Raw genomic sequence first — 17,746 nt, 5'->3', positions numbered from 1 at the left:
TGAATAAGATCAGTGACGAAAAGTGATCAGAATAATCATTAAGCCTCGTTATGTGACGTATTATTTATTGTGATAAGTCAGAGTATTTTTAACTATGATACATGTTTCACAATAAATGAGAGATTGATAATATTATGAGTTGTTGATCTTGGAATTACCTATTTTATTATTATGTAGATGTACCGAAGTACTTAACCACTTAAAAAACATATTACGCTTATAAAAAAATCGATCATTTTATATTTTAGTCCATATTTAAGATTAAAAATAAAGTCACCTGTTTAGGTATTCTAATTTTCCCAACTTTGAATGTCTAATTTTTTTTTTATTATATGCAATCATGTGGTAAATATAACGTGCTTACAATTACTATTATTAGGATTATTGAGATAGATAAATTAATATTTTAACGAAATAATAAACTAAGTACATAACAAAATTAATGTATAGTCTTACGAGATAAATATAAGAAAAACAGGCTCGAATATATACATAATATTGTTTAAATTTTAGTAGAGCTATGAGACATTTTACCGCATTAAATATAATTTGTTTCAATATTATTGATAACAAACAAATCATGTCTACCAACTCGAATCTTATTGGATTTTATTGTGATTCTCTGGAGCATAAAGGCAAAGAAATCGAAGTTCGTCCGCGGTTGTAGTTATGTTGGGCGGTCGCTCGGTGGCCGCGCCGGCCGGTCGCGCGGGGACCGGCGTTCGATGACATCACCGGTGGCGAATAACCTGCATGCTTCACAGGCTACCAACTTTTGGTACAGAATTCATTCTATTATATTTAATATATAATTGAGTACATGTAAGCCACAATTTTATTTGTACTGCCTACTTCAGGATCCCGTTAACCATTACTCAAATGTGAGTATCTACCTCCTCATTTAAAAACCAGAAGTAAGTATATACTTATTTTAAATCCAGCTCAGTTCAGAAAATAAATTATTGCTGTACCCTCATAAACCCACACATAATCTCATGTTTTATATAGGTACTCGACCATCCTGTAACACAAAAGACCTAATATTAAACAATAGCAATCTTATAAATTGGCAGTAAGATTATGCACCACGTTCAAATAACAAAGAACCAAATATATAAATGGTATTACCTCTATTAGAAACTGCCCATGTTAGTGATTTAACAAATACATTACACTAATAGAAACATTCTTTGTTATAAAGAATATTTTGATAACGAGTAACGTCACATAATAATATTATTTTATGATTATTAAGTATTAAGTATTACTATAAGCGGCGATAGCCTAGTTGGTTGTGGAACGGACTGCCGAGACGAATGTCCGCAGGTTCAAATCCCAAGAGCACACACCTCTGATTTTTCTAATAAATTATGTGTGTATTCTTTGTGAATTATCGCTTGCTTTAACGGTGAAGGAAAACATCGTGAGGAAACCTGCATACCTGAGAAGTTCTCTATAGGAATTTCGAGGGTGTGTGAAGTCTACCAATCCGCACTAGGCCAGCGTGGTGGACTAAGGCCTAATCCCTCTCAGTAGTAGAGGAGGCCCGTGCTCAGCAGTGGGCAAGTATATAATACAGGGCTGATATTATTATTATTATAAGTATTACTTATGAGTTATTGCTTAGTGTAAAAGATGCGATAACACCTTTCGATATGGGCTTCTTTGGTATCAGTTACATAACATCAAGATAATGAGCAGTTTTGATGAATCTCAAGAAATACGATAAAATACCACGTTTTTACAGATAACAGCACTTATATTGATTGGAGTTACAATACAGTGATTACAAGAGTAAGAAAATAGATTTCAGACAACATACCAAATGTTATCAATCGCTGGCGCGAGAGAGAGGGCGAACAAAAACGCCACGACTACGAGCGACCTCAGTGAGTTTCATTCGAGTCGTGTATATTTCGGAATTCGCTCCGTACAAGTGAGGTTGGGTGTGTCGCTAATTTACAAAAGTACGTATTTTTCTCAATATTCACCAAATTAGCCTTTGTAGCCAATAAGTAACTGTCAATTTACGTATTTGTTAAAATATTTGCTGTGTTTTTGATATATTTGGCACCAGTTTACCGGCACTCCAGTGTTTGTTACTCGAAAGCCGGTCCGCGTTGATAGCGATTCTATTTATAACTTGGTATTTACGGTGTTTTCAAAATTGTTTTCTTTCCTGCAGGAATCTTTCAACATGAGCGGACAACAGTACTACCCCTATAAGGTAAGATTCCACCTACTTATAGATATATCTACATATTTTGTTCTGTAGCCTCACGGGTGATGTCATCTTTTCGGCACAAGGTTACTAATGTGAGAACAAAATGGATTGCAACCTGCCATTTTATGTTTTTTTACTTTTGAACATGGCACCAAGTCTTTGATAATATCACGAGCGTATTGTTCGCGGTTTGTGAGATGTTAAACCAGTTTTCTTTGAATAGATTGAAGGGAGATTCAAGGTTGAATCACGCCCTGAACACTGTTCCTATCAAATCATTAGGTCATTCAAATCGGACGTGTGGTTAACCATTACGGTGTACCCACAGGCCAAAATCGTACATTATCGGTTTAATGGAAATCCGTTCACTTTTTATCATTAACTTCCATGAATGCTTGTTTTAAACAGAGTGGTAAAATGGTTAGTCATACGAATAAAATTGAATCTATAAGCGGAGGTTCCCGTTATTGATAAATATATACTTACATCTCAACGGAATTTCGTTTTATAAAAAAAGCTTTTAATTGTTTTACCTACATACTGTTATCTGGTTTCTATTGTAACTTTTCTGGAAAAATACCTATAAGTATTTATTTTCGTAGCAATAGCGGCAAAACATAGGTAATAATATTATGAGGTCATCAGTAATCAATCGCTTCTACGGTTATAAAACTGAAGCTATCATTCCCCTTCAGCATACCTATGCAATGTGTTTCGCTTAAAACTTACAATAAATCTAAACAATTACGTTCAAATACGGTGTCTATTTTTTTTTTAAATAAAAATAAAACTTTTATTAAAACACACATCTCATACATACATACATTATTTGTAAAATATTTTTAACCCCACAGTGCACCCCCACGGTGTACCCCGCGGAGCCTTTCGACCCCGCGGCGGATGCGGAGACCCTCCGCAAGGCTATGAAAGGGTTTGGCACCGACGAGAAGGCCATCATCGACGTCCTTTGCCGCCGCGGTATCGTCCAGCGTCTGGAGATCGCCGAAACTTTCAAGACTAACTATGGCAAGGTATGTAACAACCTATTTTAGTTGTTATTGAAGGGAATATTTAACATGTGTACTCATGTGAGTGCTATTAGGAACTTTTCTGAATTCTGAGAATAGTAATATGTTTAGGAAAACCTCCGAGTTAATTATTTGTTCATGAAAAACTCCTACAAATACATATAGATTTATCGGGTATCCTCGATATGTTTTCTTAATTAATAAAAATTAATAACGAACGTTAATCAAATTACGCTTTAAGGTACTTGACCCCGGACTCATTATTTTAAAAACAAACATTTTAATTGACACTAAATACTAACATTATTAACATTTTGAGTCATCCAAATGTTAAGTTTTATTTATTTTTTTATTTATTAGACGAAATTTAAACTAAGTAAATTAAACTTTATTAATCAGTTATCGGAGTTTATAAAACACTAATTGTAGTTATTAGCTACCAGGAACGCAGGAAGGCGAGGTGTGAAAAACAGTAACACAGGCCACTCGACGGTAATTGCAAACACAATGTAAAATAGTTTTTCTGACTCAGACACAGGTGTTAGTGTTAAGGTCTACAAGTATTAACCTCTGCGTTATCAAAACATTGTTTACTTACATTACGAATTATATTTAACCAACACTGATAAATGTTAATCATACATGTTTGTTACTTGTTATCTGACTTCTACAATAAGTCAAGAAATTTAATCGCAATATAAGTTGGCGTGAGCCATGTTTTGAATTAATGATCCATTTCAGCACTTAACCATGCAACATCAACTTTTTCTAGAAATATTTTTCCATTTTAATTAATATAAATTTCTCATTAGAGGAACTAATGCGGTAGCAACAAAGGCAGTGTAGAATTAATTTCATAAAAATCTTGCTTCCTACTGTGATAAACCGATAGCCAACACTGCTGAACATAATTTAATGCGAAAATTGGTTTACCCAAAAGATGCAGTGATGCGTAAACAAACTTTTACCTAATAATTAAATATTTATATATTCTGTTAGAATTGATTAGCTATATAAACATGTTCTTCATTAATACTTTTTAATAATATTTTGCATAATTTGTGACTATAATACCTGTCGAGACTCTTTAAATGTGGGTAGACACATCACAAGCATCATTATTTCTAGCGTGGTGACGCATCGCCAAAATTATTATACTTAATGGGTACAAGAGCGTTAAAAAACATACACCATGATGACTGATTTTAAACCGAAATGTTGTACGATGTGAGTAGTTAGTACAGAATTCACCTTGGTTATTAATCTGTTAACTTTGTGAATGGCCTTGCAACTTCAATCAACCTTCCATTAGTTTAGTCATAGCTGATTCACGTACTACTAGGAAACTGTTTTTCTCTAAAGCCGGGAAGTAGAACTCTAAAGGAAAGTGTTTAATGTGAACTAGTTCGCATGCTTTAACGTTTAGGTTTTAATAACGTTTTTTTCTTGGTAGAATTATTATACAATATAGAGGCACGTCAGAATGTCGTTTATCACCAAACGATAATGATCTGCGGTATGTTTATGTAACAGTTGGTTAACCTGCATATAACTGCACGGAATTTCAAGACAGTTCATCATACTTGAGACAGAAAAAGTCCAGAATAAATTAAATAACCACCTTAGAAACACGGCAGTAAATTTGATCTTTAGTTTCAAATATTTTTCTTGCTGATAAAAAAGAACCTCGCCGCATGGGCAGGTGGATTGAGAAACAAGTGTAATAAGACCGCCAATACTTCCGAGGTCGCTTGCACTTTTATCTTATCTTGTGGCATCGCTGTTTATATAGTACTCGTACCACACCATAAAATTATCTGACAATAAGTCAAAATACGATAATGCGATTACAAGAACAATCATTGTAATATACGTCTACTTAATTAGCATGAATATTTTTATCAGTAACGTTTGTTATAATTATTAATTACAAATGGGGTTATTGGGAAAACATTGTGTTTAAACACATATATTTATTGCATGTTGGGAATATTATGATTTTAAATACGTTTAAATGTAAGCGTTATAATTAGGCCTATGTGTTTTTTATTGACAATGGAATTTCGTGCAACATTCTGAAATAATGTACAAAGGTTAACTATACATACATTGTGGTACTTTGTATCTATTTAGATTTTCCTCTTAGAAACAGCATTTATGTTATTGTACACAGTTTGAAAACTGATGTATTTAATTCAGGTGATATTAGTTAACTTATAATAGTATAATCAAATTAAGAATCATAACCACGTTTACGTCGCCGTTTTAATATTTTATTATTGTACACGGACGCTCTACCCATAGAAATTGCCTCATCATCCGTGCAATGCACCCAAATACCGAGACACATGCACTGGGTTAATTGCCAGCCCAAAACTCATTGTGAAACCATTTGCTTTTCCTCGTATTTCGTTGGCAGTGACCGGTAAAGACATTTTTAAACCGGCACGCAATACTACACACTAGACACAAACGTTTGAAGTTGTAATATGTGTACGTAGGCGATTTTTATAAATAATTTCATCCTAAAGACTTGTTAGAGATTTAAACCATCACTGCATATAAATATACATTTTCAACAATTTATCACCTGAATTCAAGTGTATGAATGTTTATTGGGTAATCAATGGGAATTATTGGATTCAGGTTAAATTCCACAACCACAAGGCGTTATACGTCATTAATAAATATGGATAAAAATTAGAATAATTTTCCTTTACATATTTATTTCTATATGATGTTGTTTGTTTCAATAAAACTAATTGAGTATATTCCTCGAATACTACGGGTATTCGAGGAATATCCATATATATAGGGTAGGTATGCTTATTAAAATAATAAATAAATAAAAGTCACTGCCACAAAAAATCAATGTGTATATTTTATAAAATTAATATTCCCATTATTAAAATTTGATAGATCGACAAAACATTTTGAGTTTGTGTCATTATTGGACTGTGAAGTTCTCAGTTTGAATAATTTAAATAGTCACAAATTTCTCCTAAAATGATATTATGGTCGGAATTGAATTCACCGGGAAAAGAGTTTGCTGTGTAAGTCGTAATATTTTCTATCTCTCCCTATTCGGTCATAATCTCACCCTACAGTTACGTAGTTTAGGGAGTGACTTGGCTCAATTCCAAGAATCCTTGAGGAACATTGATCGACGCGCACAAGACAGTTAACATCTTCTATGTCACTATAAATTTATGATAACAAAGATGCTTAGAGCCTAGCAATTTCAGTCGCTGACACATTTGTTTTCATACAAATATTTGCTGCTTAGTTTGTTAACATAAATAGTCAAAGCGACAAATAGAGCATAAAGCATCATATACTCATAATTATTATTGTCAACAACATATTATTACATGAAACACTTATCCATAGCCGTAACTAATTAACGTCAGATTTACACGGCTGCATTTGTTACGGGACAAAGTTTATACTCGTATTCTTACTTAGGTATTATTTATAAATACAAAAGTTTGTAAAGATATCTGTGAGAAGTAAATGTAGACACCGTTAAACGCATTTGGATAAAATTTGGCATAAGTAAATACAGGCAGAACGTGTCCTAGGTTACCAGGTAGACTACTTCTTATCTCGCGAAATTCATTTTTCACACGATCAGACTTAGACAAACACACACATTACCCAACGAATTATTATAAAAAGTGACTTATTTTATTTTTCTGAAAATAACATAAGTTATAACATTAATTGAATTGTTGAAAATCTTTCGTTTAGTAACTAAGTATTTGTTCTAGATAAATAATAATTTCTATCAAGTCATAGCCTTGTTTAATTCCATACAATAACATTATGTTTATCCTAGGACCTCATCAGCGAGTTGAAGAGCGAACTGAGCGGCAACTTGGAGAACGTCATCGTTGCGCTGATGACCCCCCTGCCACACTTCTACGCTAAGGAACTGCACGACGCCGTCGCGGGACTCGGTACCGACGAGGAGGCGATCATTGAGATCCTGTGCACACTCTCAAACTACGGCATCCGCACCATCTCAGCTTTCTACGAACAATGTGAGTGGAACTCTCTTTATGTTGTATTATGTTAAGGTACAGTGGCGAAGCGTAGTTATAAAATAAATCTTTTTTAATTTATTTTTGTCGCATTTTCCAATACCGGGGGAAGGAGAAGGGGCTGGTATGGGTCAGCGACATGTATTTTTTTAAATGAACTTATTTTGCTCTTGCCCGGTACCTTGAGCGACAAGAACTCATGCTATGCCACTACCGGTCATATATAACACAGTCTCACATTTATAACATTGGGATGATGTTGGAATAGTAAAAATGTAGCGCCAACTTGTCATTTATTTGACTTACACTGTCTTATTAACTATCCAGTTATTTTATTTTTCACTGACAAAAAAAGTGTTTAAAATTTGGTTCTACCACATTTATTGGATTTCACAGTTCACCCTCTACGATACCATATTTAAATTATATGAAAAATATAATATAAACTATTATATGAAAATTCATCGAATATATTGATGCCATAAAACGACGTAGGTTCTTTAACAATACCAATGTTATAAGGTATCGACCATGAAGCACTAGGTCAATAGACATTTGCATTTATTGACGTCAACATTCGTGACTCGAATGGACCTGTGTGTGTGTAGTCGTTAGCGTAATGGTGTTTTCAAGTGAACCATTTTCTCATATACTGTAATGCCTGTAAAAATTATAACCTGGGGGAGGGGGGATAATAATACTAAAATATCTAGAGGAATTATTGAAACAGGTTACAGGCCAGGCGCCAGACCAATGATAACTAGCTGGCAGATAATACCGAAATACGATAACTACGGAATCGCCTGTGCATTTCAAAGTGTTAATGTATGTAGTCGTTTTGCGTTGCGAATAGAATCCAAATATACGGTAGTATGATTTTTTATGAAAACTAAATGAATAAAAGAAAAACCAGCCAGTAACCTACAGTCAAAAAATTTCAATGCTATTTCTTTATCGCCTAGTATACAACAAGAGCTTGGAATCGGATCTGAAAGGCGACACATCTGGCCACTTCAAGAGGCTGTGTGTTTCCCTATGTATGGCCAACCGTGATGAGAACCAGGGTGTGGACGAAGGCGCCGCTAGGGCTGACGCTGAGGCCCTGGCCAACGCCGGCGAGGGACAATGGGGCACCGACGAGTCCGTCTTCAACTCTATTCTTATCACACGATCCTACCAACAGCTGAGACAGGTAAGACCACCCTAATTACCTTTATAAAAATGCAATCTAGTTTAGGTGAACTAAAAGATTCTGCGAAGTTTGAGGAAAATAAAAAAACGCGATAACCTCAGTGGCATTTCATATGAATATAATTTATAATAATGAGATGACAGACGTGGATCAATTAATATTACATACCGACCGAGTTATGCAACTGGTCTGTAATAATAGAATCATTTGTTCAGGATGTATTAGACAATAGGAGTCAGTTGTAATCAATGTATGACAAACCAAATGAATATGAATATATTTCCTTGTTCTCATATTTCAAATGAAAAACTTATTTTGGTGTATATAATATATTATAGTCCAATAACAACCTGAATACAATAAATAATTCATTGCATTCTGTGCATATTTGAACAATGAGCGAACAGTTGTATTTTCTGACTCACGACTGATAAATCATCATTACAAGCTTCGTACAATTGAGATTGCAGACGCCTCAATGATGTCAATTATTCTCGCTACAATTCGCCTTTTATAACACTTACCTTATATTATAGATATTCGCTGAATTCGAGGCGTTGACTGGAAAGGACATCGAAGAATCTATCAAGAAGGAATTCTCTGGAAGCATCGAGAAGGGCATGCTTGCTATTGGTAAGTAGCAATTGAAATAATGTCTTATCCGTTCGCCAAAAACATTGATTAGCATGGTTTATCTATTGGGTGTTTTATTATTATTTTCATACATACGAAAGTTAATCAGAAACACTACATTACTGAATATGAACATAACATTTTCTATTGCATATTCTTATGACCAGCTATTATCTCAATACGAACATCAACTATTTGTATTAAAATTGGCTTCGATCCAGAAAATAGTAAAATTAAAAAGAACATGCAAGTTTCGAAATACGTGTTCCGTAAACATTTTGATTAACACGTTATGAATATTTAGCAAAAATTGCTGGAATTTTACATACGTCGTGCCGATACGGAGAATGTTTACAATTCACTCACGTGGATACGTGTAGAAAGTAAATGGCGTGTGATTCTAGAAGCGTCTAAGCGTCGATTAGTCATCGCGTCTTGTTACGAGGCCGTTTGACAGGAAATTAATGTTAAAACGGCCTTCAGTAGTCATTCAACTTTTTGTCAATTTCAAACAATGTAATACAGGATTTAGACGACAATTAAAATACTATGACAGTACAAAATGTATTATACCTATCAGATTATCATTGTTTAGGTACTTGTCAATAAAAAAGATTTTGTTTTCAGCGAAGATTGATTACCTTTCACTGTTGTATTAAAATAGCAATGTTTTAAAAATAAATTTTTACCGGTTCTAAAATTATAAATTTTTAATTTTCTAGTGAAATGCGTAAAGAGCAAGGTTGGTTTCTTCGCTGAGCGCCTGTACTATTCCATGAAAGGGCTCGGTACAAATGATAAGACCCTCATCAGAATCGTGGTCAGCCGCTCCGAGATCGACCTCGGGGACATCAAACAGGCATTCCTTGACAAATACGGCAAGCCCCTGGAGAGCTGGATCGCTGTAAGTTGTCTTGCAATAATCATTCATTCGGCACTTTCATACGAAAGCGTCACTTGAATATGCTTGATTTGCTTCATATGAGAAACGCATTGAAAATTTATCAGTTTAGTTTGATGTTGAATTTAAAGTTTCATTGATTATTTACTGTATTTATTGATATAACCTATTGCATTTTTAATAACTGTCGTCCATAATCATTGTGTTCATAAAATTAACTCATTTGTCCGTTGTTTGTCTAATGTCTAACAAGCATGTGTATTTCTATGTTTTATATTTAATAGAAATATATAAACTGACCCATACTTCTTTACGATACACTGTTGTAATTGTGGCTGTGCATTGCCCATACGACACATCACCTATAAAATCTAACCCTCATTATAATATATACTTATTATACAGATCTGTTTATAGGAATATTCAAGATTTAGTATAAAGTCAATAATTTTGTGAAGTTATCAGCAAATGTGTTAATTGTTCTAACAGAGAAAAGCACTAATTGGCATATGTAAAAGGTTTATTTGTCGACAAATGAATACAGTAGTTCAGAATCCGTTTTGATTGCAGGACGACACTTCCGGGGATTACAAGAAGGCTTTATTGACCCTAGTCGAATAAATTGTGTGGTTCCCGAATGGTCAGGATCACTATGGTTGATATCCACCTATCTCGAATATTTTAAGTTTTTTTTTTGTCAATTTGCTAGATTATTAAGACAGTTAGGGCTTGACGGCCGATCGTAAAGTAAAACAAGCACAACGCTAGTCTAGACGTTCGCGGTCGTCGGGTGTGCTAGGTTATCGTGAGATGTAAATTTATTTGAGATCTGTATAGTTCGCTTGTGAGCACGGTCCCGGTCATGTAACTCTTCCGTAGCTAACAGCTTTATGTGTCGCGCTCGTGCACGAGGTAACGGTTCCTCATTAGTTTTGCTTAGTTTTACAAGTAGTTGTTGGTTTTTCAGGAGGACATAGGAGGTCCGCTCGGCGAACTCCTATCAACAATGTGTTACTAAAGCCTACACTGCTATAACATTAACACTCAGTATTACGAGCGCCATTCCGTTTTACACCAACGCAGTGTCAAGTAAAGCAAACTATTTATTGCATCTATTGTAACCGAGTACACTTATGTGCATTTTAAAGACATTATATAATTAATTTAAGCTATTTAATCATTGTGATTTCCATTCTCATGTATAGTCAGTACCAAGAATGCACGTTTGAAGTTTGAGCGCAGTGGTTTGAACTATGGGCCAGTTTATTTTGTTCGCTAACATGTGAAGCGTGAGCGCGTTTTCCGCTGTTGTTTACAGGATGACCTGACTGGTGACTTCAGGAATGTGCTAGTCACACTTTGTGCTTAACCCTGCAATACATTAGAGCTGTTATTTTTATATGAATATTTGGTTAAGCTTAGCATGTTGTTGCGGAACGCTACAAAGTACAATAATGGTTTGCAGGACGATACGAAGGGCGACTTCAAACACGCGTTACTGACCCTAGTGTCGTAGGGACGCATACGCATTATACTGCAGACCGATAGACATGCCTTTGAACCGTATAACTGTTAAGAGATGTTTAGAAATTAAAGCTTGATATTTTTGTGAAAATGAGATATTTATTGGTGCTGTACTTTTGTTTACATTATACATATTTACATTATAATTATTAAATCACACTATTATGTATGTTTCACGTTGTGTTTTATTCCACGTCCCTTATCCCCTCCCGAGTTATCTGCGAATATAAAATTAATTTACTCATCATACATGTTTGACTTTCTTTCCGACAAAATTACTTAGTCCTGATGAGCGAAACTCATTTTATGCATTTATAAAATCTACGTCCTACATACAAGTGCCTTTTGAGAAATAAATGTTCGTAATATGACCTCGACATCAATCATCCGAGTTCAACCAACTCGAGGAAAACAAGTATTTTTATAGACAACCAGATACTGATAAAATGAAACCGCCATTTGGCGTTGCGCCAACATCTTACGATACAGTATTACCAGGAAAGCCTTTATTTGGCAGAGCACCAAAACTACCGGCAAACATTCTTGAATGAGCTAACAATGTCTCGAATCTACTCTTATCAGACGCGTTACGTAATACGGACATAAGGCTATTGAATCAAGACTAAATATGAGACAAGATATTAGATAATATGTTTAACTGTTAAAATAATTAGTACGGATGACTATTTTTTTAAGAATGTTTTACCGTCACACCAAAACTAAGTTCTCTAAACAGCAAATTACACTAACATTTTCTAGTACATTTAATAACAAAACTCTTTCTTTAAAGTGATAATGCATTGAGGAAAATAGTTAGGAATTTTCCTATCATAATAAAATTATTTTGGGTTGGGATTTCCCATCGTATCGTTTGTGAGAAGACCAAAAATTTATTATTTGGGATATTCCCACGTACACTATTATTGATCAGTCTATAAACTAAATAAATAGATTAATGACCCCACCTTAATTCTACCTTTTCCCGCAATGCGGATGAGGCCATCTAAATAGGTTTTTCCCTACGGATCAATTGTTGACTATGTCGTGTCGCTGACCTAGTTCATGGTCAATCTACGGGTAATATAGAAACCTGTCCTGAATTTGAAGATACCAACAACTAACACTACGACTATAATGAAAATCATAAACTGCGAACTTTAGTCATTTAGATGCTATAAACAAGAGAAATATAATTTTATTTATTTGCACTTCACATACAATAAAAATTGTACATAGGCGGATAATGCCATAGGCATTCTTTACCCGTCAACCAATATAATTATATGTAGGTAAATTAAAAACGGTTCCTATTATTAAAATTTTAATTGAGTCAAAATTAAATTAATATATTTGAATTTGTAATATGATAAACATCATTTAAATTCAGTATTTTTTTACTCTATCTGTTCGGAAAGTAGTTTCCACCGGAGAAGAACGGGCAAGAAACTCTAGTGTTGCTCTGTTCAAAACCAGTTCCAATGAATAAAGTAGGTACAGCATAATGTAACATTTAAGAAGTTCTATTTAATTTAGAGCAACTCAGTTTTTTAATTCGTATACGTGCACATAATCCCCTCAGGAATCAATAAATAATTTGAAGGTCCAATATACTATTAAAATGATTAGTAGTTAGATATAATAAGTGAAACAGGCAGAACAGTTTATATTGTTATTAATATAACGTCATGTAATCTAGTTCACATTTTAAGTAAGGAAAGCGAGGGACGAGGGCCGTCTCCCAAATTGTGATAATCATAACCATAGGACATATGTCTTGTGTAATAAATGTTAGAAAATTTGTGAAATCTTTGGGGAAAAAAACGAAAAAGTACGGAAGGTGATATTTTTCCTCTCTGTATGACGGAACTTTGCTAGTTCCTAACTCCGACGTTACCTAAATCAATATTAAGATTACTACGGACACCGCCTCTGCGCAATTTCGTCACACGTCATTAGGGGTGTTACCCTCTGACGATAATGGAAAAATATACTTATAGGTACGGATGTAGGTCAAACGAATGGATAGAATTTGTTTACGTGGGCGTCGGATTTTATTGATCATTTGCTAATGGCATTGCGACTAAAGAGCAATGTACTAGACTTAATAGTTCCCAATGGAAAATTAATGGCCTGGCCACAGCCCCTCGACGATGAGGGCTAAAATGAACCCTATTTCAAGAGTATTAGAAATTAAAATAAATTTAAATTAGTAATCGAATACTTGCGGCTTTTTATTTTATTAATTATAATCAAACTCGATGGTCATTAATTAGTTATTATTTTTTACTTGTAGGTTAATATTTGTTTTTCTTTTTTATTGCCTCGTTGGCGTAGTTGTAGTGCATACGTGGTGCGGCTCCGCTGTGAGGTCTTAAGTTTGAATTACGCGTCGGGCAAACTGATATTCGAGTTTTTTGCTCAGTGTCAGTCCGGAGTCTAGAATTGGTACCCGATATGGCGATAGGCTCGCCCCCTATCACATCATGGAACGGAACACACTTGGCGAAAAGTAGGTGCCCTGGCTGCGTCTCTGCATACCCATTCGTGAATAAATGGGTGATGTGTGTGTGTGTGTAATTTTTGATTAAGGGTATTATTACATGACATGTGTTTGCCTACTGAAACAGACTGAAACCGTTGCAATTGTAGATATTTTTCCATTTAATATACAAATAAACGGAACTTAAATTATATCGCCTACCACTAATAACATACCCAATGAGCTGAGTATTCAGTTCAAAGCCCAGCTCCAGCCAATGTAGTTTTCTTACATTTGTTGACTCAATAAGCAATCAGTGTGACTTCATGACTCCTTACTTGCTCTTACTACTCTTGCAAGAACAAACGCGTTCGTATTAACTCACTAAAGCAAACAATAAAGACCCATCAGTACCAACCTGAAACTTCCCAACAAGGTTAGGCGCGTCATTACTCTTGAGCAACAAGGCAAGTCTATGCGTCGAGTTATCAGGCGCAGACAACAACAGCCGCTTGTTACAGCGGTGTGACCACGAGTCTCCGAGAGATCCCACCACCGAACCAGTGGACAATCCCACTCTCGTGCTCATTTCATTTGTTAGGACCACCTACAAAAACAGAATAGACCGTATTCGGAGGCGTAGCTATCGTACGTCTGTGGTGCAGAACATCGGGGCCCAAAATAAAAAATGGACCCTACATTCGGAGGCGTAGCTACCGTACCTCTAAATGGTGCATAGGATCGAGGCCGCCGAAGCCAGGGGACCCCTGAGGCTAAGTTAGGACCTTTTATTTTGCACATAGCCGTCTTTAATGCCTCGAAGATGGCCACCACGGAGTTTTAATTGGCATGCCGTGCGTAGGGTATATATAGTATTAGGGCCTCGGCCCGTTGTTCGCCTGACGTTTACCATCTTTCCGGGTGGCTCAACTTCGGTTCGTAAGGTACGGTGAACTGAACAAAACCGCTCAGACGGCCCCCACGACTGGTCGAAAGTCACAAGAAACTTTCTCGACGAAAACAAAAAAATGAGGTCTTCATCCACATAGATTACCTCCCAAAAAGTACACGCAGTAAGCAAGGGGTTAATTTTTGTATTTTGCACGGAGCCCTTGGTTATGTAGCTAAACTACTGTATTTTAACATACTAGCTTTTGCTCGCGGCACCCTCCCGCGTGAATAATATAAATTAAAAATAAAAGAATGTAATATAAGAAATAATAATTAAAGAGCATCTATAAAACAATAATGTAATGAGCGGCGATAGCCTAGTTGGGTGTGGAACGGACTGCCGAGACGAATGTCCGCAGGTTCAAATCCGCAAGGGCACACACCTCTGACTTTTCTAAAAAATCATGTGTGTATTCTTTGTGAATTTATCGTTCGCTTTAACGGTGAAGGAAAACATCGTGAGGAAACCTGCACATCTGAGAAGTTCCCTACAGGAATTTCGAAGGTGTGTGAAGTCTACCAATCCGCACTAGGCCAGCATGGTGGACTAAGGCCTAACCCCTCTCAGTAGTAGAGGAGGCCCGTGCTCAGCAGTGGGCAAGTATATAATACAGGGCTGATATTATTATTATTTATTATTATCTATAAAACATATTTTTTGTATGGTTGCAACTTTTATTTTAATACTTACAGCAATTTGTTTCTCCACAGCAATCCTTTGCAAGTCTGCCATTTGCCTGAACAAGAGACCAGTTCTCTTTCTTGTAGATATGCCTTCTTTGAAAGGGAATGCTATTGAATCTATTACTATTAATTTAACCTGAAAATATTAAATTAAACATTACACAACAGCTTATTATAGCTAAAAATATTGATTAAAATAAAATTGGATAATCACCATTGTTTATTATAATAACAAGAAGAGATGTATTTTTTTTTATAATACTTTTTAGTAATATGGAGTAAGACTTATCCTATGTCTCAGGATGACAAACACAGTTTAGTGCTATGCAGTACTTTGTAATTCAGTTCTGTATGGTATTTCTAATTGTTTATTACTTGTTAATTCTATTGTTAAATTGGTACCATCAGGCGAATGGCATACTCATATTGTCACTCATATACAGCAAAACAATTTAATGTTTATAAAAATGATTGTATATTTGTTAAAAGTGACAAATACTAGCAGCAATGCAACAAAATATACAGAATAAAACTGCAATTAACAGTGTCTCAGATAAGATATAGACTACTTTCCATCCTGAATAAGTACTTTGTACAACTTTAATTCCACAAAAAGTCTAGCATGTACAATCAAAAGCAAAATTTTGTTAAGCATAAATGATATATGGTACTATTTACTTTTGGATGTTCTTCAATAAATGTCGACATTCTATACATAAATGCACAGAACTTTTCTAGACCAAATGCATTTATATAGTGTAATTTGTCAAGACAATCCTCTTCAATATAATTAAGTGGTGTTTCTATAAGTCTTTGGCATCTCAATATTGTAGCATTAAGTATTTCTGAAAAATTACAATGAAATTACAATCTTAAAATATTGTTCTCAAAAATGTATAACAGTTAATTACTTTGAGCAATGGACTGCTTGACAGACTTTTATATCACTAAATAGCAAAAAAAATTGTAAGTAGTTATATAATATCTATAATATTGTTTTGAATTTTGATATTGTTTTTCAATAAACATACAGTAGAAATTATAATGATTATTTACCTCTAAACCTGGAAGTTGTGAAATTGGTGTTTGTGTCAATATATAAAGCTTCTGCATCTAAACCACCAAGAATTTTGGGTATCTGTACGGAAGCACAAAGTTGTAAGCTGAAAATAAGTAAGTATAATTATTATAAACGACAGTTTAAAATAATTTAAAAAGTACTCAAATAAGTGGAGATAATGAATTAACGCAGTAAAATAACGTACCATAACTGAGTTTTGCCGGAACCAGGTAATCCCAGCAGTTCTGTTAATGAGCTTAACATAAAACCATTATTTCCTATGACATGGTCGAGATTTTGACTAAAAGTTTGTATGGAGGGCAAACTTGTTTGTCTCTAAAAATAAACAATATATTTTGAAAATGGAAATATTACTGTTGATATTGCACTACTTACTTTACCTGCCACAATTCTACAGCATTATGAATTTTAATTGTTTCCATTTTCAAAATAATAGAAAATTTACGAATTATAAGTTTGATCAGAGACCAGAGACCAATAAACTAGATCAGAGACCAATAATTAATTTTGATTTCCCTCGTAAAACCAATATACAACACCGTAGATTAAAACATATGGGTAACACAACAGAGTACAAATATTTTATGTATAGACTATGCAATGTAATAGAAGCAAATAAGCTTCTTGAACAGAAGACATCTTGTCTGTATATAATTAATTACGTAAAACAATAACAAGGTTTGTTTTGTCTTATTTTTATGCCAAAAACCACTAAATATTGATAAATTTCTGTACCTACATGAATGATAAATCAATCCGTTTATTTATTTCTGTGCGTATCCAAACGCAATTGATATTCGTTCAGAAACCATGGATTATCTTTGCCCACCACTTTCAGTATTTCCATGGAAGATTAATTTTACTTATCCACCAGTTATTATATACACGATAATTTTGTCTAGAATCACAGTATTTTTATCCTTATAACATGGTGATTCTCGATTTACACATGGGGGAAGATGCTGCCTGTGCGAAAATGCATTTTACCTACGTATCTGATAGAAAA

The 17,746-nt window shown here is 34.7% G+C and overlaps 2 protein-coding genes across 7 annotated transcripts; one reads left to right on the top strand and one right to left on the bottom strand.

The window, feature by feature from the left end:
• Positions 1-1,745: 1,745 nt before the first annotated feature.
• On the top strand, positions 1,746-11,721 carry LOC115448226 (annexin B9). 5 transcript variants are annotated; one of them, XM_030175587.2, is made up of 8 exons: positions 1,748-1,967; positions 2,186-2,227; positions 3,079-3,255; positions 7,091-7,295; positions 8,258-8,487; positions 9,024-9,120; positions 9,843-10,024; positions 11,487-11,721. In XM_030175587.2, the coding sequence occupies exons 2-8, from the start codon at positions 2,198-2,200 to the stop codon at positions 11,535-11,537; spliced, it is 972 nt and encodes a 323-aa protein (XP_030031447.1). In that variant the 5' UTR covers positions 1,748-1,967; positions 2,186-2,197; the 3' UTR covers positions 11,538-11,721. The 5 variants fall into 5 exon arrangements, with proteins under 5 accessions (XP_030031443.1, XP_030031447.1, XP_030031446.1 ...); XM_030175586.2 differs by having other exon boundaries at positions 11,340-11,721; XM_030175585.2 differs by having other exon boundaries at positions 10,989-11,719.
• Positions 10,719-17,360, bottom strand: LOC115448228 (DNA repair protein RAD51 homolog 3). Of its 2 annotated transcripts, none has more exons than XM_030175588.2 (7): positions 17,121-17,360; positions 16,925-17,055; positions 16,716-16,822; positions 16,338-16,504; positions 15,667-15,795; positions 14,443-14,631; positions 10,719-11,763 (listed from the first exon to the last, which is right to left on the bottom strand). In XM_030175588.2, exons 1-7 carry the CDS (start codon positions 17,160-17,162, stop codon positions 11,731-11,733), a joined length of 798 nt encoding a protein of 265 aa, XP_030031448.1. In that variant the 5' UTR covers positions 17,163-17,360; the 3' UTR covers positions 10,719-11,730. The 2 variants fall into 2 exon arrangements, with proteins under 2 accessions (XP_030031448.1, XP_030031449.1); XM_030175589.2 differs by having other exon boundaries at positions 17,236-17,254.
• Between the last annotated feature and the right edge of the window lie 386 nt (positions 17,361-17,746).

Source organism: Manduca sexta, chromosome 6, assembly GCF_014839805.1.
Source record: "Manduca sexta isolate Smith_Timp_Sample1 chromosome 6, JHU_Msex_v1.0, whole genome shotgun sequence".
Lineage (NCBI taxonomy): Eukaryota > Metazoa > Arthropoda > Insecta > Lepidoptera > Sphingidae > Manduca > Manduca sexta.
This window is presented reverse-complemented; position numbering and strand designations above follow the sequence as displayed.

Coding starts and splice junctions, on each gene's coding strand:
- LOC115448226 (XM_030175583.2), top strand. CDS start 2,198: ATGAGCGGACAACAGTACTACCCCTATAAG. Junction 2,228..3,078: donor AACAGTACTACCCCTATAAG/GTAAGATTCCAC, acceptor TTAACCCCACAG/TGCACCCCCACGGTGTACCC. Junction 7,296..8,257: donor CTCAGCTTTCTACGAACAAT/GTGAGTGGAACT, acceptor TTTATCGCCTAG/TATACAACAAGAGCTTGGAA.
- LOC115448228 (XM_030175588.2), bottom strand. CDS start 17,162: ATGGAAACAATTAAAATTCATAATGCTGTAGAATTGTGGCAG. Junction 16,823..16,924: donor TCCGGCAAAACTCAGTTATG/GTACGTTATTTT, acceptor ACTTATTTTCAG/CTTACAACTTTGTGCTTCCG. Junction 11,764..14,442: donor ACCTTGTTGGGAAGTTTCAG/GTTGGTACTGAT, acceptor TTATATTCGCAG/ATAACTCGGGAGGGGATAAG.